Raw genomic sequence first — 21,731 nt, forward strand, 5'->3', positions numbered from 1 at the left:
AGAGAGAGAGAGAGAGAGAGAGAGAGAGAGAGAGAGAGACTGAAATCGGTGTTGTGTCGAGGACAAAGGCTTATTCACGATTTTTTTACCTCTGGAGGATAAAATTATTTAAGTACCTCTTAACTCGTAACCTCTTATCTTATCTTATATTAGTATTGCATATTATTTTCTCAAGCAAATGTCTGTGTCCGTCCGTATGGTTCTTGCCTACTTTTTGTATTCCGGACCTGTGGTGGTTTCAGCGGGCTACAGATTGCTCATACTTCTTTACTGTTGCTCGGTCATTTCCGATTGTACTCATACCCCCCCCCCCCCACACACGCAAACACACTCCACCTTCCCTCTTAGAAAGTACTTAATGATCTTAACCATTTTCTGTGACTCATGGGTGGTTTGTAGGTGCTCTGTTGTGGTTTCCACCTTCTTTCCTATGAAACATCTATCGTCCTGATCTTTCCTTCTCCTTTTCTGTGTTTGTTCCTCTCTAGTAACACCTCTTATATGACATTATTGTATTGCAAGTGCCGTAAAACTCTTTCAAAAACCCCCATCTCTCCTAGTGGCGTCGGTGACCTAGTGGTTAGGCTATCGGACTCGTAATCGTGAGAGTGCGGGTTCGGGGGTTCGAGCCTCAGCTCGGTCCGTCGCTGTGTCCGAGGGAAAGGCACGGTACTTTACACGAATTTCCCACTTGCCTCTGTCCTTTCGGAGATGGACGTTAAACTCGGAGGTCCCGCCTCTTAAATAACCTAAAAATGTTGACAGGGGCATTAAACCTATACCGGTGGGTGGTTGACGGGTGCTCTGGCGTGGTTTGCTCCTTCTTTCCTATCAAACATCTATCGTGTTTGTCTCCTCTCCGTCTTTTTTTGTGTGTTACTCCCTTGTAACACCTCTAATCTTCGGCACTTATATGACCTTGTTATGTTGCAAGTGCCGTAAAACGCTTACGAACCCCCCCCCCCAAAAACAACAACAAAAAAACAAACAAACAAACAACAACAAACAAACAAAAAAAAACAAAACAAAAAAACCCCTACACCATTTCACCATTTATTTTCACCCTCTCTCCTCAGCTACTATGGGTCCTCATGTCGTCCACCATCCTGGGATTGCTGATGCAGAGGCTGTCAGCGCGTCTGGGCGTTGTCACGGGCAACCATCTGGCGGAAGTGTGCTTCAAGCAGTACCGGAAGGCGCCGCGGCTCCTGCTATGGCTTATGGTGGAGATCGCCATCATTGGCTCAGACATGCAGGAAGTCATCGGCACGGCTATAGCCTTCTATTTGCTCTCTGACGGAAAGTACGTTGTGCACCTCATGTGTTCCTTTCCAAATCAGTGTCCGTTCATTCAGTTCTGTGAGAAAGACAACGAGTGTACATCTTTTTAATGCCTAACCGACGTCTTCTGTAATAATGATTGGCGGGTGCTCTGGTGTGGTTTGCTCCTTCTTCTTTCCTATCAAACATGTGTCGTCATTATCTCTCCTCTTTCATTTTCTGTCTCTTGTAACACCTATAATCTTCGGCACTTATATGACCTTCTTGTGTTGCAATTGACGTAAAACACTTACCAAAAGAAAAACACTATGTTTATTTTTATATTGAACTTCTTTGCTTGCAATTGTGATTCTAGCGTTTGTTTAATGTTATTTCTGTGTGTGTCCAGGATACCGCTGTATGCAGGAGTCATCATCACTGTGGCCGACACCTTCACTTTCCTGTTGCTGGATCGCTATGGTCTCCGGAAACTGGAAGCTTTCTTTGCTTTCCTCATCACAGTCATGGCCATTATGTTTGGATATGAGGTAATAATAATAATAATGATGATAATAATAATGATAATAATAATAATAATAATAATAATAATAATAATAATAATAATAATAACAACAACAACGACAACAATAATACTAATAAAAATAATGATAATGATAATACTTATAATAGTAATAATAATAATGATACTACTACTACTACTACTACTACTACTACTACTACTACTACTACTACTACTACTACTACTACTACTACTACTACTACTACTACTACTACTACTACTACTACTACCACTACTACCACTACTACTACTACTACTACTACTACTACTACTACTACTACTACTACTACTACTACTACTACTACTACTACTACTACTACTACTAATGATAATAATAATAATAATGAGGATAATGATAATAATAATAAAAATAATGATAATAATAACAGTTGATCCTGCACTAACGGCCACCGGTATAAGATAATAAACTGTAGAAAAGGCCACTTCCCCTATCTCCCTCGTGTATTGTTGAAAATATTAAAATGACTCACACACACACACACACACACACACACACACACACACACACACACACACACACACACACACTCTCTCTCTCTCTCTCTCTCTCTTTCTCTCTCTCTCTATTTTTTTTTCATTCACACAAACACACACACATACACACATACGCACACACACATACACACACACAAACACGCACCCACACCCACACACCCACACCCACTCCTTTTTGTGTTTGTTACTCTCTTGTAACACCTAATCTTCGGCGGCACTTATATGACCTTATTGTGTTGCAAGCGCCGTAAAACTCTTACTAAAACTAACAACGAAACTTTAAATTGTGTTGCAAGAGCCGTAAAACTCTTACTAAAACAAATCTTAACTTTAAATAGTGTTGTAAGAGACGTAAAACTGGAATGTCCTCAGTACGTGGTGGTGGCCCCGAACCAGGCAGAGGTCGTGAAAGGACTGTTCATCCCGTACTGTGAGGGCTGTGGATCTGATGAACTCATGCAGGCTGTGGGGATCATTGGTGCTGTGATCATGCCTCATAACATCTACCTGCACTCGGCATTGGTAAAGGTAAAGAAATACACTGTGTTATTGTTTTTGCTTTATATCATCATCATCATCATCATCATCATCATCATCATCATCATCATCATCATCATCATCCTCATCCTCATCATCATCATCATCATCATCATCCAGTGATCAGTGAGACATCGGCGATCGTGGTTCTCCTTCCATTCCTTTGCTCGGATGCTCTAAAAAAAACTACGAGCGTTTCCCTGATCCTTCTTTTACAGAAACTGATCAAAAGGCAAAAACTTTACCTTCGATTTTCTCTAAACAGCATTTTTCGGGATAGCCCCCTTGTGCTTAAAAACAACCATATTGTTTTGACTTTCGATGTGATAAGAGAGAACAGAGAAAATGCGTAATAAACCGTATCACCCATTCATGTGTTAACGAACACCTAGAGTGCTCATGTAACAGCTGCCGGTAGTTGAAAGAAAGGCCTGCGTGCAGGGAACACAGCTGATCATAGTTATTAATGTTGGGGCATAATGTGTAATTTGAGAAATCGTTGTTGTGGTGGTTTTTATGTTTGTAAATAATGCGTTATTGCTGCACACGTGGAAAAGAAAAGAAGAGAGAGAGAAGGGAGAGAGAGAGAGAGAGAGAGAGAGAGAGAGAGAGAGAGAGAGAGAGAGAGGGAGAGAGAGAGAGAGGGACAAAGAGAAAGACAAAGATAAAGAAGAGGGGAGTGGGTGAGGAATGAAGGAGAAGGAAAGGAAATAATATACTCTACTCCTGTTGTATTGGTGTATTATTTCTTTTATTTTTATTATTTTTAAAGATATATTTTCATTATTAATATTGTTATTGTTATTGTTATTATCATTATTATTATTATTATTATTATTATTATTATTATTATTATTATTATTATTATTATTATTATTATTATTATTATTATTATTATAGTTATAGTTATTATTATTAGTATTGTATTATAGTATCATCATCATCATCATCATCATCATCATCATCATCATCATCATCATCATCATCATCATCATCATCATCATCATCATCATCATCATCATCATCATCATCATCATACTATTATTCTCAAAGAGTAATGGCTTCCCCTTTTGTCACTTGCTTAGTCTCGAGAAGTTGACCGCTCCAAGCGTGGGGAGATTCGGGAAGCCAACAAATACTTCTTCGTGGAGGCCAGCATCGCCCTCTTCGTCTCCTTCATCATCAACGTGTTCGTCGTCTCGGTGTTCGCCGAGGGATTCTACGGGAAAGAGGCCGGACAAGTTGTGAGTAATAATAATAATAATAATAATAATAATAATAATATAATATAATATAACATAATATAATACAATATAATAAAAATAATGATAATAATAATAATAATATAATATAATAATAATAATATAATAATAATAATATAATAATAATATAATAATAATAATAATAATAATAATAATAATAATAATAATAATAATAATAATAATAATAATAATAATGGTTTGCATTTATAAAGCGCATATCCACTTATGCAATGCTCTCCGAGCTTAACATGATACATATTATGGAATTACAAATCAATTTTATAGGCACATAGTATTACATACGCGTGCACACACATACTGGCGCACACACGCACGCCCCCCCCCCCCCCCACACACATACACACATATGTATACACACATACACGCATACGTACATATTTACCTTCGATTTTCTCACAAAAGCATTTTTCGGGATAGCTCCCTTGTGCTTAAAAGCGACCATATTATTTCCTATAGACGTTATGAACTACTTTATTTCCTTTATAATATGTGTGTAGTTAGATAGCACTGCAGGTCGGTTCTTCGTCTTTTCTTTCCTTCTTGTGCTTCTGTCCGTCCGTCTTGTTTTTTTTCTTTTTCTTTCCCTCTCTTGCTTCTGTCTGTCCGTCTTGTTTTCCGCCCAAGTCAACATTGCCGCAGAGGCTCCTACAGACAATACCACTCAGCAAAACCTTCGACGTCCGAGCACAGCTGTGCCTGTTGCAACGACAAGAAGGAAATCGATTGACTTTTGGTTGTGCCAGGTCACACCTGTGATCGTTAACCCCTTGAGAACCCACATTCTTGGATATTCGACAACACTCAACCCTATCCGTACACCATGGGGTCATTTTGTACCCCATGGGTTGTATTCTTCACATTTTAGAATACTTTTAGGGCGAAGATCTCTTTGAAACGTTCAGTATTTCTCAAAAGATATTTTTGACAAACTGCTATGCAAGGCGTACGGATCGGTTTAATGAGTAAATTTCCTATTTGGAAAGTAGTTCCCCACTTCGTATGGATACGATAGTAAAACACGACGTACGAATAGGGTTACAGTAGGAACGCCATATTATGAAAATACCATCATTACTTCGTTATTCACTGGGGTTTTTCAAATATGTTTCCTTGACCTTTTAAGTGAACAACATACACACTATGTGGGTGGTTGGCGGGTGCTCTGGTGTGGTTTGCTCCTTCTTTCCTATCAAATATCTATGGTCCTGATCTCTCCTCCTTCTTTTTTATGTGTGTTACTCTCTTGTAACACCTCTAATCTTCTGGCGCTCCTATGACCTTATGCAGTTGCGAGCGCCGTAAAACTCTTACTAAAACTAAAACAACATGCATACTATGACATAATATACAAATCTATGTTTTTGACTCATGTCTGACGGTTCTAAATGTGTCGCAACAATACCTTTGGCTTTTTCTGCTGATCGTACGTAATACAAATGTACTGTGTACTCTCCGGCCGTAAAGAACTAGAGATTACGCAGGCAGATTTACTTCTGGCTATATTGGAGTGTCTATAGTTGTTCATCTCTTTCCTAAAATAGAATGATGTATACAGTTCCTAAGTAATACTATATAATTCATTTTCGGTTTATCGGTAAAACTCTGTGACCTAAGATAATTACAGTTGTATTTTCCCATGTTATTGGGGATCCAGAGTCATAGTAGTTTGTTTATTGGGAGTGTTTTATGTCCGATCGACTCTATTTTGGGTAAGATAAGATAATATAATTATAATAATAATGAAGATCATTTCTATAGCGCCCACTTCCGTGTAAATCCAGCTCTAGGCTCTTTACATAAAAAGATAAGAAAAGATAGATAACATAAGATGTGATAACATAACATAGGCTGAGATAAAATAATCTAAGCTAAGGTCCTATGAGATAAAATCAGAACAGAAGCAGCCACTCTGTTGACTCTGTGGAAAATTTCTCGTGGCTGTACAGGAATGGTGAACACAATTATTGACTGAATTTAGATAGCTAAGAGGGAGGCTGTTCCAGCCCTGACCTGTCAGTGGGTGGTTGGCAGGTGCTCTGGTGTGGTTTACTCCTCGTTTGGTACTCTCTTGTAACACTTCTTATCTTCGGCACTTACATGACCTTATTGTGTTGCAAATGCAGTAAAAACTCTTACTAAAAATAAACTGACCTGTCTGATCGAACTCTGGCTCAGCGAGATATCACAGGCCATTACAAAGACAGACGTACGGAATAATACAGTCGCTTTCACGCACAAGGGGCTATGCCGAAAAATGCTGTTCTAAGAAAATTGAAAGTAAAGTTTTAGCCCCTTGTTCAGTTTATCTAAAAAACAAGGATAGGTTTCTCTATAACCAAATAAATATACACACAAATGAAACCAAACGTCTCCTATAGGTAGGGCAATGTCCACCTTTGGTGTATGTCAAGATTTCTTGAAACCCCCGAAATCCGGGTTAGCCAGCTTGTCCTGAAAAGCGATCAAATACAATATGTAGTAGCAGCACACGAGAATCGATCATACATGGCATGTGTGCGACGAGGGAATCCCTGACCGTAACACAAGAGGCGTGGCTGCTGTTGGCGTGACTGGGCAAAGAGTGCACACCGGCGCACAAACAAGGGGGCTCTCGTGGTCGAGAGGTTACGGTGTTCGCCTCTCATTCAATATGTCCCGGATTCGAATCCAGACAGCAACGGAAAAATATTCTTCTCTAACATGTTCTCCTTTCACCTACTTTCCTGCTCTATAACTTAGCAATGTTTTGTCGTCTGCTTTTGTCTCCACATTGTGCCCCCACCCCCTTCACCTCCTTTGCCCTCTCCTCTGGGCTCCAAATGATCTCCCAAACCCTCAGATTGGTATGAAATAACCTTGCTTTGATAATTTGATGGTTTTTATTTCAGCATTCTAGGGTTAAACAGTATAATGATGATGATGGGTGTCTCGCGAAAATGGTCTTCTGTAGCGATCACGAGGAAAGTTCCTCCTTTTTAAAAATAGAAATTCTGAGTTGAGACCCATGGTTACTAAGACCATGTCGTCAGAAACCAAATCCTCTTTCTGCTCTATCAAATTAATAATAATAGATATCATTTTTATAGCGCATATCCCCGCTCAACAGCAGGCTCTATGCGCTTTACACTATGTTATTACCCCAGCAGACCATAGAACACTCCGAAACATTCTCAGCTTCCCGGGAAGCATACAGTGCAAGCAGCCGATTAAGCGCTCAAACACTAACAAACTGACAAGATCTTTCGCTGTCTATAGCCGGGTACCCATTCCCACCTGGGTGAAGTGAGGAAAATTCGTGTAAAGTGCCTTTCCCAAGGACACAACGTCGGGTCCCTGACGGGATTCGAACGCACGGGTCCAAGAGCCTAACCAATAGGTGTGGTTATCGAGATATTCAAAGAATTGGATTCGAAAAAGCTTGACATGTCGTGAAACTCAAAATCTTTGACGTCACATTTCTCAAAACTTGGTACTGAGAAGATAGAACTTTAATAGTAATTCTATGGTAGCGATTTGTCTCCAAACTGAGCCAAATGTTGCGTTCCAAAGTGAAGAGTGGGTGGTTGACGGGTGCTCTGGTGTGGTTTGCTCCTTTTTTCCTGTCAAACATCTATTATCGTCCTTATCTCCCCTCCTTCTATTTTGTGTTTGTTACTCTCTTGTAACACCTCTAATCTTCCGCACTTATATGACCTTATGCTGTTGCAGGTGCCGTAAAACTCTTACTAAAATAAAGTGAACCGGAAGTATGCCGGAGTGCACGATCTAGGATCTAAATCTATGATTCCATTTGAGAAGTTTTCATTTCTGTAATAATATATTCATGATATCTGTTTTTCAGTTCAACAACTGCCTCGCCAATAACAACCCGCACGCATATGTGTTCAACGTAAGTAATTATGAGCACACTTTTAAGCCACGTCATTTAATTAGTTTCCTTATGTCAGCTTACATTTGTTTTATAAGCAAATTGACAAACTTTTAGTGAGTCTTAGACTAATTAGGTCTGAATGGTTACCTAGATAATTTTCTTGTACCTAAGAATCTGGGGCGTCATCTCAAATATTCTGAATTAGAAAAAGACTTGTTTTATGTGGAATGTAACTACTATAGTATGATTTTGATATTAGCCTAACATGATTTAAATTCGGTTCGCTATGTTACCGTTTTATGCAGGGAGCATAATATTACACAGGACGTCAGAGTTTTAGGAGTTCTCAGCTGGTCTTATGGTTTTCACCTCAAATATTTTATGTCAAGCTGTTGACTTTGTATAAGAATACATGTATTTGCCATTTTTTTTTCTGACCAAACATCTATCGTCCTCATCTCTCCTCTTTCCTTTCTTTGTATGTTACTCTTTAGTAACACCTCTAATCTTCGGCGCTTATGTGACCTAATTTGTTGCCGGTAAATTCTGAGTTTGATCAATTTTGTTTGTCCTTTCAGACTACTGGTGAACTCGATGTTGATATTTATAAAGGGGTAAGTTCTTGTGTGTGTGTGTGTGTGTGTGTGTGTGTGTGTGTGTGTGTGTGTGTGAGTGTGTGTGAGTGTGTGTGAGTGTGTGTGTGTGTGTGTGCGTGCGTGTGCATGTGTGTTTGTGTGTGTTTGTGTATGCGTTTTCTCTGGAAGATGTATGTACTTTACAATGTATATACACTATATACACTTTCCTCACTTCTCTTATAGAGAAATTAACTTGTTTTCTTTGTGCGTTTCTTTTCTGCAGCACACCTGTAACCATTGTCACTTATTTGACCTGTTTGTGTTGAAGGGCCGTAAAACTCTTACAAAAACTAACACTCCTCTTTTGTTTCCTGTTCTTCCAGGGAGTGTTCCTGGGTTGCCAGTTTGGCGCTGCCGCCATGTACGTGTGGGCTGTTGGAATCCTGGCAGCTGGACAAAGCTCTACGATGACCGGAACCTACACCGGACAGTTTGTTATGGAGGTAGGTCGAGATCTAGATCAAGGAAGTTTTATCTTTCAGGTTTTGCTTTTTTTTAAAACAAGTGCTTCGCAAGACGGAGATGGAGAGAGATGTGTGTGTGTGTGTGTGTGTGTGTGTGTGTGTGTGTGTGTGTGTGTGTATGTTTGTGTGTGTTTTGCACGCATGTGTGTATGTGTATGTGTGTTTGTGTGTGTGTGTGTGTGTGTGTGTGTGTGTGTGTGTGTGTGCGCGTGTGCGTGTGTGTGCACGCGCGCGTGTGTTTGTGTGTGTGTGTGGTGGGGGTGGGGTGGTAGAAGGGAGCGATGTTATTTGAAATTTCAGTAATCATCAGTCGCTGATTGATCAGCTGTGTTTGAGTCAAAGCGGATTGCCTTTTAGGGTACTCGTTTGTTTGGGTTTTTTTTCCTTGTCCTGAAAAATGTCGCAACCCAGGTGGTCTGACAGGAGACCATGTTCTTCTGTCAACAGCTCGCTACCTCAGATTTGCAAAGTTCTCTCTGACATTTTAGGCTGTTTTGAGTTACTAAGACCATGAGGTCAGAAACCAAATGTTTTATCTCTCAGTCAAAATCGTAAGATTATATGGACTCGTTATTAAGATATTTAAAGAATTTTTACATTTGTAAAAGCTTGACATGATGTGAAACTCTCTGATGTCAAATTTCTTCCAACGAGATACTAAGCCGGTAGACTTTTGTAATTCTGATGTAGCCAGCTGTTCTGTATCTTTTCTTTACTTTTACTTTTATCCGCCGCTTCTACCCTTTTGGGTGTCGCGGGAAGAGACGTCTCTTCCACCAGCCGTGTCTTTGCAAGGGCGGTAATTCAAACAAAAGCGAGCACCAGAAAGCTCAGTTGAGTTCAGTCCTTTTTTTAAATATAAAAGCTTGTCCGAAGTCCCTCACTCTTTCTGTTGTTGTTGCTGTTGTTGCTGTTGTTGCTGTTGTTATTATTATTATTATTATTATTATTATTAATTTATTTATTATTCCCCCCCCCCCCCCCAGGGTTTCCTCAACCTGACCTGGAAGCGATGGCAGAGAGTCCTCCTCACCCGAACCATCGCCATCCTCCCCACTATCTTCATCACGATCTTCTCCGGCATCAACGAGTTGACCCTCATGAACGATCTCCTCAACGTCCTCATGAGCCTTCAGCTGCCCTTTGCCCTGCTCCCCATCTTGACCTTCACCTCGTCCAAATCCCTCATGGGGGAGTTCAAGAATGGAAAGTAAGCTCTGAGTTTGATTACATCCATACGAGTTTGATTATATCTTTGAGTTTGATTACATCTACGAGTTTGATTACATCTACGAGTTTGATTACATCTCCGAGTTTGATTAAATCTGCGAGTTTGATTACACCTTCGAGTTTGATTACATCTGCGAGTTTGATTACATCTACGAGTTTGATTACATCTCCGAGTTTGATTACATCTACGAGTTTGATTACATCTATACTAGTTTGATTACATCTGTACAAGTTGGATTACATATATACAAGTTGGATTACATCTGCGAGTTTGATTACATTTACAAGTTTGATTACGAGTTTGATTACATATATACGAGTTTGATTACATCTACGAGTTTGATTACATCTACGAGTTTGATTACATCTACGAGGTTTTAAAAAACGTTTTAGTAGAGGTTTTACGGTGCTCGCAGCTGCATAAGGTCATATGAGCACCAGAAGATTAGAGGAGTTACAAGAGAGTAACAAACATAAAAAAGAAGGGGAGATAAGGACGATAGAGGTTGGATATGAAAGAAGGAGCAAACTGCACCCGAACACCTGCCAACCACCCATTCTTCAAGTTTGATTACATCTCTTATGAGTTTAATGCGATACTGGACTGGGTCTAATCCTTATTTCTTCTATTTTGCTTAAGAAATATTCTCCCCTCAACATCATCCTCATTGCCTTTCTCACCCTGGATCAGGATATATTCCACGATCAAACACTCTCAACCTTTCCACATTCTGGGCTAGTCGCTTGATGTCATTCCATATCTTCCCACTTTCCTGTACATACATCTATTTCTGTGACTTGTATAGGATTGATGTACTCTAAATACTAAATATTTATTGTATTTCAGAGTAATGAAAATACTGACTGGTGTCCTTGCTGTGGTTGTCATTGGGATCAACCTTTTCTTAGTGGTGGATTCCATGAAAAAGCTGCCACAGCACTGGGCAGTCTACCTCGCCATTGCTGTTGCTGTGTTTCTATATCTGGCGTTTGTTGTTTATCTGGTGAGTTCAGAAAATATGAGACAAAAGAAAGTAGATTTTTAGATGGTTCACTCACGTATATGAGCCTTCTCCGTAGTGCCTCGGAATTAATAGATTGAGTTTAGTCATCATCAGAGCTGATGGAAACTTTTTCAATTTGTTTCGCAAAAAAGAGATTCAGATACGTTTTTTAAACTATCTGTGCTTTGTATTCTATAAAATATGTAAACATAAGATATATCAGTATCGTTAAATGGTATCCTATGTGGAAAGATATGGTGGTTGCTTCCAGTGTTTTTTGTACACCTTTGATGAAACCTCTATCAAAAGTATCCAACAGAAAAGAGAACCATCTTGTAGTGTAAGTCTAGGATGAAACACTTTTAAATTGTAAAGTATAGGGATGTTATGATGGGTCAAATAAGACAATGCATGTAATGACCTGTCAGGTCGCTACAACTGTCGGTTATGCCACCTTGATTTGTTTCTTAAAAAAGAGATTCAGATACGTTTTTTAAACCATCTGTGTTTTGTATTCTATAAAATATCGAAACGTAAGATATATCACTACCGTTAAATGGTATCCTACGTGCCACCTTTCTTGAGTGTGTGCAGTTGATAAATGAATGAATTGTTCAACCATGCGTCATTTTACCAGGCTACACTAGGCTGGTTTTGTAATTGTCTGACTGGAGCTATGGGTAGGGTCATCAAGGTATCCTGTACTCCTGATGCTTAACATTCAGCCCTGTAGTGTAGGAAATAAGGTTATCCCTTTGCTTTGTGCACAGATTTCTTTGGAAATTCTTAACCAAAGGCTACAGGGAAGAAACATAAAACATTCAGAGCTGAATGTATCGCTTGTTTTGGAATAATTTCCTAGCTTTGAATTTTGGATGATGCTGAGATACCATTCAGATTGAAACTGTAAGAAAAATAGAAAGAACTATGCGTGCATGACACGACCTATAATGTTGTTCTTGAGCGAAATTCACTTGTTAAGTACATGTATTGATAGACCTAAGATTCGTCTACCAATAGTCGTGAAAGAGGAAGGAATAAGTCAGTTTAATGTTGATGAATACACATAGAAACGGAAATGTTCGCTATTGGTTAAACTTTTTTTTTTTTTGGTTATGTGTATAAGTATCAGATGTATTTCTAGATATAACAAGATCTATAATATTTCTCAATTCTCTTTTGTTCATGATCTTTTTGTCTGGTTCTTTCAGACCCTGTTCTGCATGATTGTGATGGGCTTCAATTCTATAGCAAGACTACCAGTAAGTAGAAAATTCATTACTTTTGAGCATTATTCCTAGATAGACACACACATGTAAAATCCCTGCTTTCTGTGGTAGATGCTGCTTTCCCAGGTATTCTGCTTTGGTAGAGGACATGAATACATCTGTACACCTAGCCCAGATCTGCTTAAAAACAGTCTTAGTCATCAACATACGGAGGACGCACAAATTCTGGTACTGCATTGGCTGAAAAAACGAAAACAGTTACAACTTTATTTATCCCCCATTGGATATCTGTGAATGAAGCGTACTGACAAAATGAGTTACTTCTTGGATTTAAGCCTTATGGAAATAGATACATCACGCTCACAGGTAAAGTTTTTACAATTTATAAGTATGAAATAATAAAAGACATGTTATAGTTAAAGACTATGGCATCAATAGAAATTCTACAAATGTTACCCTAGAGTCGATTTTTGGCCAACACCTCCATGATGTGGATTCCGAGAAGTAACTCATTTTATCAGCTCGCCTCACAGTCAATATGTTTCTTAATTGCATGCCCCCCCCCCCCACTGAATACAGTATGTAACATGCAGTATATAATGACAGTAGTATGCAATATGTAGTGTATAATGACAGTAGTGTGCAACATGTAGTATATAATGACAGTAGAATGTAACATGTAGTATATAATGACAGTTTCAAACAGCACACGTCGGTTGCCAGACACTGTGGTGTAGCGCTCTATTTCTGAGCCTTGGTGTATATGTGTTAGGCAAGGCACTACAGAGACTTTTCTTGACACCATATATGGGTTTGACGAGAGAAACCTTTCGTACCCTTTGAAAGAGTTCCCTTCTACAAAGCCACATGTTTAATTCCCCCTCCTCTCCCCTTCTTTTTAAGATTCCCTTTTCTTGTACATGTATATTATACATCTGCTGCTATACAATGAACAGAAAACGTTAGAAAAGATTGTATTGTTCTGTTTTTGAAAGTTTCAGTTTGTAGGAAATTTAGAATTTTGCCCGAGTGGCGGCCGGAGCCTTCTCTTATCGATTTTGGATCACTGAGTGATCTTTAACGTGCACAACTTGCACACGGGACCTCTTAGATTTTTCGACCTTTTCCGAGAAAGCTAGGAGTTAGATCTTACCTACCTTAAAATCAGGGATGTAGCTGAAAGACGATAGTAAGAAGAAGCCAAGGAATAGCAGTAGAAAGGCTGCAGAAAGAGTCAGGAGCTCAGAGGAGGGGGCAAAGGGGGGAGGGATGGGTGGGAGCAGAAATTGGAGATGAAAGAAGACGACAGAACATGGTTACAGAACAAGATAGGAGGGGAAAGGAGAAAATTTTAGATAAGAAAATTTTCAGTCACTGTCAGGTTTCGAACCAGGGACCTATTGAATGAGAGGCAATGAGTATGCTATAGAGCATGAATATGCGCAAATAAATGCAAGTATTATTATTAATTCAAAGTTTAACAGTGTCTTTGATGAATTATTGCCAGTCTTTCTAACGTTTTATCATTGTGTATTGTTCTCCACACATTCTGTTCCTTGCGCTTTGTAGGGTCGTCTTTTCTTCCTGACAAAGGATGACCTTAGAGTGTATGTCGGTGTAAAGACAACGGGCTATGGTCTACGTGTTTGACCGTGGGATTGTTCCCCGCTTTATTTAACAAGCATGTTGAAGCATTTCTCATTCCAGAAATGTAGACTTTTCTCGATTACTAATCTTTAAATGTACCTTTAACAGTGTCTGTTTTCATCTACTTTTTACCATTAATTAAATTTACTAAAGAACTTCTAACGAGAGACTGTGGCAGATGGTTGGAAGCCACCATTGGTACGCCCTTCACATTTGCTATCCCCTCTTTGGTTTCGGTCTGTCGATCTTGTCTTGTCTTGTCTTTCCCCAGCAATATATGACTACTATCGTGTCAGTGTGCTCTCAGCCTCTCTTTCTGACATATTATGACCACGCGGACACCCAACTCAAGTGCATGCACAATTCCAAGAAATATACTCACGCACACTTGCAAACACACACACACACACACACACTCACTCTCACACATACAAACACACAAACACGCACACACATACACACACACACACAATATGTTGTAAGATAACCCATGGCTTTTACTCGCGCAAGTTGCAAACAGTGAGTCTTGTACGATGATCTCGAATACCCTTTATTTTATCATTTAAGGTTTTTCGTAATACGGAAATAATGTAAGTAATTGTGTTGAATTTGATGTGCTATTAAGATGTCGTATACAGTCTGTATTTTAACTCTTTACTTGGCTTTTTCTGTTGTTGTTTTGTTTTGTGTTTTTCCTTAATGATAGAGCACGTTAGTTTTTTGTTTTTTTTTAAAAAATTTTTTTGTCAGCCAGTGAAGAATACTTTCAAATAAATTAGATCTAGATCTAGTGATAACGTTGCAGTAACTTACAGTTTAAGAATGGCGTCGTGCTTTCTTTCATGAAACTTAAATAAAGGTTTACATATTTCTTTCATAGAAAGCACACACTGCTAGTTTTATAATAAGCTGAACAATTAGAGAGATTTTCTTTTGTCAGAACACAACGTTTTATGTTGCTGTTGTATTGTAAATCGCCCAGAGCTTGTGTACTTCAATCGGGGTTGAGTGCTATATAAGTGTATTTAAATTTTTATTATCATTATTGTTATTATTATTATTATTATTATTATTATTATTATTATTATTATTATTATTATTATTATTATTATTATTATTATTATTATTATTATTATTCTCAGCATGCATTTAATGTTAGTGCTGACTTTATTGAAATGAAATACTGATACACATACTTCATGCACCATCTCATAATATTATTTGTTGAAAATGAAACAAGGTCTATCAGTTTGAGTAATGATATCTAATAATCCTTGAATCTCTATCTGAAAGAGTTACATGAATGTCGTACCAAGTATGAACGTAATACACTTTTGGACACTATCATACGCACTTTTTCCTACTAATCAGATGACGTCAATCTCATATAAATGAGCAAGGGACAAAAAAAAGAGTAATGATATTTAAAGAAGGATACCGATGCCAGTGTGTTAATGTAGCAGTCTGTTGAGACAAATATCTTCACACCGTTACTCGGCGCCACAGACTTTTAAAGTTTCGATCTTCTATAAATAATGCCCACTTTCCTCTGGAATCTATCAAACACGAAATTACGCCATTCTGTCATTTCTGTTTCTGACTTACATCAGTGTTAGTGAAAGGAATAAGTACATTTTTGAATAGGCCTATAAGCCCACGTGCTGCTCTTTGTGGTAATCGGAAATAGACACATATAGGTACATGTAAAGCGTGTTTGAGTTGACTATAATATATACAGCTTTTATTTTTATCTTAGATCTAGTTCTATGTATGTTGAAAACCTATTGATTATTTGTTGGTGACGGTGAGTTTGTTGGTTCTTTTTTCGTTTGATTGCTGTTGTATTTTCAAAAATATGTTTCTTGTGCTTTTTTTTTTTTTTTTTTCACGACTTTGTAAATTTGTTGTGCACTGTGCACTGTACTCATAATGAACTATTTGTTCTTTATCATTTTATTTTACTTACTTACCTCTATTCATTGCTCATGGAAAGCACTGTAAACACACAGTTTGTCCCCAGTTTATAACATACGAGCGTCGTCTTGAATCATTTTTATTTTACAAATTTTCTCAAACTACTTTCTTTAAATAATCACCAGTTTGGGGCACAAAGTATACGGCTGGCTTTTACACTGTGTAGACTTGAGATCAACATAGGAATGGCCAGCATACCTTACACTAGCATAGCACTATTATATATATATATATATATATATATATATATATATATATATATATATATATATATATATATATATATATATATATATATATATATATCCTCAATGTCTTCTGTTGTGCATGACAGAATAGTGGATGCTGTAGTCCATGCCTTGATGAGTACGGTGGCCTATATTATGTATAAATACTTATTACTTCGGTCTCAGTTGGATCTAATTGGTCACTTTGAAGCACAAGGGGGCTATCCCGAAAAATACTGTTTTGAGAAAACGGAAGGTAAAGTTTTTGCCCCTTGTTCAGTTTCTTTAAAAGACAAAGATAGTTTTATTTATAACCAAACAAATATACTCATGAAGGAAACCAAACTTCTCCTATAGATAGGGCAATGTCCAAATTTGGTGTAGGTCAAGATTTCTGGAAACCCCCGAAATCTGGGCTAGCCCGTTTGTCCTTAAAAGTGACCATAATATGTATAAATACTTACAACTTCGGTCTCAGTTGGATCTGATTATTATACGAGGAATTGTGCATGGAAGTATTATTTTGCAGTTAGCGTACTGGCTCGTATGTTTGCTAGGAAAAGACAGTAGGGATGTAGTCTACAAGTCTCAAAAGTATTTTTCCTTTTCGGAAATTTCCAAGATGTCTGCATGCTTTGTTGAAGCGATCTATCACATGTGAAAAATAAGGCAACAACTGTGTAAATATCAGGGAAAGCCAAATATCAATGCTCACAGTTTCACCTCACGATCTGCTTGTTAAATCTAACTACCGCACTCGTAACGTTGTGTGATTGTTTGTCAGTTTTTCGTTTTAACTGTTTTTTTCTTCTTCTTCTTTCTCTTTTTTTAACATTTGAAACATTGCTTTTTCGCGTTATATCGTCATGGTTGATATTTTGAGTCTCGTAATGGTCTCGCATTTAGAGCTGACGTGTTTCCATGTGTCTTTGGTATCTTTGATGTCTTTGATTTCTGCTCTCTCTCATTCTGAACTTGTTTCCTGGTCTATTCTTGTGGCTTAGCGTCGTACAACGGGACATTCTGTACCCAATCCAAGCATGTTCTCTTTCTGTCGTGGGTGGTTGGTTGACGTCATTTATTTGCAGTCTTTCTCCGGTCTTGTTTCATCTCTCTCTCTCTGTCTCTCTCTCTGTCTCTCTCTCTCTCTGTCTCTCTCTCTCTCTCTCTCTCTCTCTCTCTCTCTCTCTCTCTCTCTCTCTGTGCTTTGTTTTCGCTTTCTTCCACTTCTATGGATGATGTGGTTCTCTTTATCTCTTTCGATTTTTTTCGAGTCTCGCTTTGCGAAAGGTGAAAAACCACTAGGAGATCACTGCTCTTCATCTTTACACACCAGCGCACTGGTGTGTATTTGTGTTGAAAAATTCTATTTCTGAACGTATATCTCCATGATGGAAAATGAGCTGGACTTAGTAGATCTAAAGTCTCTCTCGCTGGCTGTTCTTCTCTTTTTTTTCTACTCTACCTCAAAGACCTTTTACCAGTCAGCTCAAAGTAGATCTTCCTCTAGAGCGTAGCGTCTGTGGGTTTTTTTAATTTTTTTTTTTTTTTTACTGAAACACCACTCAGATTTAGAATGAAGCAAAATTCATATTGATGAGCAAATTGTTGTGTCATAGCCTGAACATTCTCCCCTTGGCGCTCATATAACTTTATGCAGGTGCGGGCGCCGTAAAACCTTACTAAAACTAAAGAATCTGTAGGCTTTTTTCATACTTTTGCAGTTTGTGAGTAGTTATCGTGCGCTTTGGTGTGGTTTGATCCTTCTCTCCGATAAAGCGTCTCTTATTCTTTCTCTTCTTCTTTTCTTTGTATTATTAAAGCTACTCTGTTGTAACACCTAATCTTCAGCACTTCTGTGACCTAATTGTGTTGCAAGCACCGTAAAACTCGTACTAACACTAACACCGAACAGTGTCCAGACTGTAATGTCTCTGAGCTGACTGGTCCGTGTGGTGTGTGCCGTGGTGGTTCTGTGGTGCTGCTCCTACTGTCATGGCGGCGGTGGTCATTTCTGAACGAGGCTGTGTGCTTCCGGGTTGTCTCTTTAGCATAATACGGGTGCACACTACAGATGGGATCGGCCGATCGGCCCGATCGCCCGACTCGTCGTCTAAAAAACAAACGTGTTTGTTTTCACTTTCTGAGTTCAGGCGATGGAGTCGGGCGATTGGCCCGATCCAGCCGTAGTGGGCACCCCTTATAAGAACATTGTTCACTATTTGGTAAAGTCACTGAAATATTCCTGTTTCACAAGCTGGCTTTGTTTAAATATTATGTCCCTCAAGGTGGGGTATTGTACTATTGAACGGAGTTTTGTTATTAATAATATAATTTCTATGTTAATATTCACTGTGCTTAATCTTGTCTGTGCTGGCAGTCTTGAAAGTAGACATTTTTGTAGATTCCAAAATATAATTGGTGTTCGTTTGAAGAATCGAAGTATTGTTGATTGTAGAAAGGCACCATAGTTAGTGAGAGCCTTATATTTCAGTTCTGATGTTGTCCTGTTGCTGTATAGTTAGGATGGTATTTGCATTGTGTAATCCTATACTTACTCTGCCTTTTGAGTGGTGACGTGTCGTGTACAACAGGATTTAGTGTAAATTATTATGTTTCTTTTCTTTTTTGTTGTTGTTGAGAGTTTGGGACTTTCTCTTTCGTCCTAGCCTTGAACTAAGGGGGAAAACTCTTTGGGAATTATGGGATCCGCCCGAGAGAGGTGACCCTCAAATGTCAATGGTAGAGGAGGAGAAAAAGGAGGATGAAGAAACAAGAAAGAATGGTGAAAAAGAAGGTGGATTTACATTTTGCGAAAATCAAGGCTTGACAATGTACACAATTATATTATATTTCATTTCAGTTAGTAGATGTGGGTGGTTGGCGGGTGCTCTGATGTGGTTTGCTCCTTCTTTCCTTTCAAACATCTATCGTCCTGATCTCTCCTCCTTCTTTTTTATGTTTGTTACTCTCTTGTAACATCTCTAATCTTCGGCACTTATAAGACCTTATTGTGTTGTAAGTGCCGTAAAACACTTACTAAAATTAAAACTAAGTTACTAGATCTATATTTTCTTTCATGACAGGAAGTTAACCTCAACACATGCTAAATCAATTCTAAAACACTCTAGTTAACAGACAACCTCAACACATGATGCTAATTTAATCCTAAAACACTCTTCTCAACAGGCAGTCCGAAGAATTGTCGGCCCCGCTTCTTGGATGATGGAGTCCGACGAGTCTCCCATCTCTGTGGACAGCGCTGACGGCGTCAACAAGGACACCAAGTCTTAAGTGCCGGACTTGCTCAGTCTAAGGGAGAGCTCAGCAGTCTGCTACTTTGCTGGGCTCATATTTGGTGGATTGAGTGAGGCGGACTTACGCTCTACGCATTTACCAACTTTTCTTTACGTTTTAGAGAAGCACGTCTATTCTGTAATAGTAACTTAACGCGGGGAAACGGCAAGATGGAGAGATGTATGAAGTGAGTGATAGGAAAGAAAGAAGTGAGCGATAGGAAAGAAATAAGCTTTGCCTGGTTGAGCCCTCCAACCACCCAGTTAATAGACCCCACGATGAGTGCCAATAGAGAAATGCTACGCAAAGTCGAATAAGGTAAAGCGTAATTTCAGCTCACTATTCACCATTAGTATGCCCCAGGTGTAGACATTACTGATGCTCTTCCCACTATCTTTACTTTGTACATATTCATGACATGAATGAACTCATGTTTTCACTTTGGCAGCAGTTGAATGGGGGATAAGTGTGTTCACACTGCTGCTGGTCCGATGCTGTGATAACTGTTGGTTCAGTCAGTCTCTCGTGCCTGTGGCTGGGTGCTCATACCAAACGCTACAGGGCGAAAACGGTAGAGCTCGCTCTTTAACTTTAATGTAAATTTCCCTGAACGGTTGTTACGTCATTATTCGCCCGACTTCTGGTTTAGTACATGTATGCAAGGGGTAATCATTCCAGGGGAATAATTGAACTTTTTGAGAACACGATTTCTGGACATTTTAACAATGCCTGAAGACACTCTGCTTTTTGGGCACTCTAAACAAGAAGAACAACTATAACAATTATCATTTCTTTTTTTTCTTCTGAATCTTCAAAAAGCAGCCAACAATACGCGAACTATGAAATATATGCACATATTCGTTTTTGATTTATGTGTTCTCCTCTCGTTGCTTTACGGCAACACAGGATGAAAAAGTAATAGTAGAAGTAAAGATTTGTGTGTTATGGTTCGGAAATGTGCCTCATCATTGGTTGTGATCATTTGCTAATCGGACATAGTGTGTCCGTTATGTCCGTAAAGAGCTCACGTGTTCTATTCGTTCCGTCCGGTAGCATTTAGCGTGGACATCCTGGAAGGCGGAGTTTGCTTTGTCAAACGAACATTATAATCGGAGAGTTTTGATTTTAAAGCAGCAGAAGTTTTGGAGTTGGAAAAAAAATTCAGAGATTAGAATTTAAAGCAATACGATGTATGGTCATGACCGACTTGATTTAGTTTTGCATTGATGACTCTTGCTGAGAAGGGATACATGTACTTCTATGTATTTGCAGTGCGCAAGATCTTGTTTCTGAGCAAAAGAAGCAACATATGTGCGTCGACTCTTTCTGTCATAAATGAATAGTGCTGACATGGAACTAGTTTGGCTGTTGCCTTTTAATGAAACGTCTTTATTTGTTTTGTTGTTGCTTTCCAGCCATGACAAACCTTACCACGCTGCTTTGAGTTATTCATCCATACGGTCGTTTAAAAAGATAATTGGATTCTTGAAAAAAAAAAAAAAACAGTTCTCACAACCTGTGATGTCTGCCTCTTGATTTGTTAATGGAATTCCGATTCAGAGTATGAAGTAGGTTCATTTATCTCACACTGAACCCTAAACAGCCAGCTTAATGAAGAATTGAAATATTTTTTTAAAGAGCTCAATCTTTTGGCATGAAATGGTCAATGGTTGACACATATATAACAATATATGTCTTTGATTGCTTTAACCGTCGAAAAAACTGCGAACGTTCTCGAGCTCTGCTTTATTCAGACGGTGCCACTTTTCATAGTGAACGCGAGTTCATTTGACAATACGCAATCTATGAGTGCGGTTCTGATTGTGAGTCATTGCGGTCTTTCCAAGATTTTATTTTGCTGACGTGAAAGTGTACAACAGATTTTTTATTTCTGATGATAGATTTTTAATGTGTAATTCACTTTTAAACTGGTGTTTTCAGAACAGAGATGGCGATAGAATTAGCTACGTAAGA

At 38.6% G+C, this 21,731-nt stretch overlaps 1 protein-coding gene and 1 long non-coding RNA gene across 2 annotated transcripts in view; one reads left to right on the forward strand and one right to left on the reverse strand.

Moving 5' to 3' along the window:
- LOC101849170 (natural resistance-associated macrophage protein 2) overlaps positions 1-21,262 on the forward strand; it is a 75,469-nt gene extending 54,207 nt beyond the window's left edge. The window contains exons 4-14 of the mRNA XM_013089559.2: positions 1,077-1,303; positions 1,670-1,808; positions 2,729-2,884; positions 3,979-4,137; positions 8,018-8,065; positions 8,626-8,661; positions 9,009-9,128; positions 10,136-10,359; positions 11,227-11,383; positions 12,595-12,645; positions 19,650-21,262. Coding sequence (XP_012945013.1) covers positions 1,077-1,303; positions 1,670-1,808; positions 2,729-2,884; positions 3,979-4,137; positions 8,018-8,065; positions 8,626-8,661; positions 9,009-9,128; positions 10,136-10,359; positions 11,227-11,383; positions 12,595-12,645; positions 19,650-19,754 — 1,422 coding nt within the window. The 3' untranslated portion in view covers positions 19,755-21,262. The remainder of the gene's footprint in view (positions 1-1,076; positions 1,304-1,669; positions 1,809-2,728; positions 2,885-3,978; positions 4,138-8,017; positions 8,066-8,625; positions 8,662-9,008; positions 9,129-10,135; positions 10,360-11,226; positions 11,384-12,594; positions 12,646-19,649) is intronic.
- LOC118478809 lies at positions 1,035-2,756 on the reverse strand. Its single transcript, XR_004859296.1, has 2 exons — positions 2,686-2,756; positions 1,035-1,357 (listed from the first exon to the last, which is right to left on the reverse strand). It is a non-coding gene; the product is annotated as an uncharacterized LOC118478809 (long non-coding RNA).
- Positions 21,263-21,731: the final 469 nt, after the last annotated feature.

The sequence above is a fragment of the Aplysia californica genome, unplaced genomic scaffold (genome assembly GCF_000002075.1).
Source record: "Aplysia californica isolate F4 #8 unplaced genomic scaffold, AplCal3.0 scaffold00982, whole genome shotgun sequence".
Lineage (NCBI taxonomy): Eukaryota > Metazoa > Mollusca > Gastropoda > Aplysiida > Aplysiidae > Aplysia > Aplysia californica.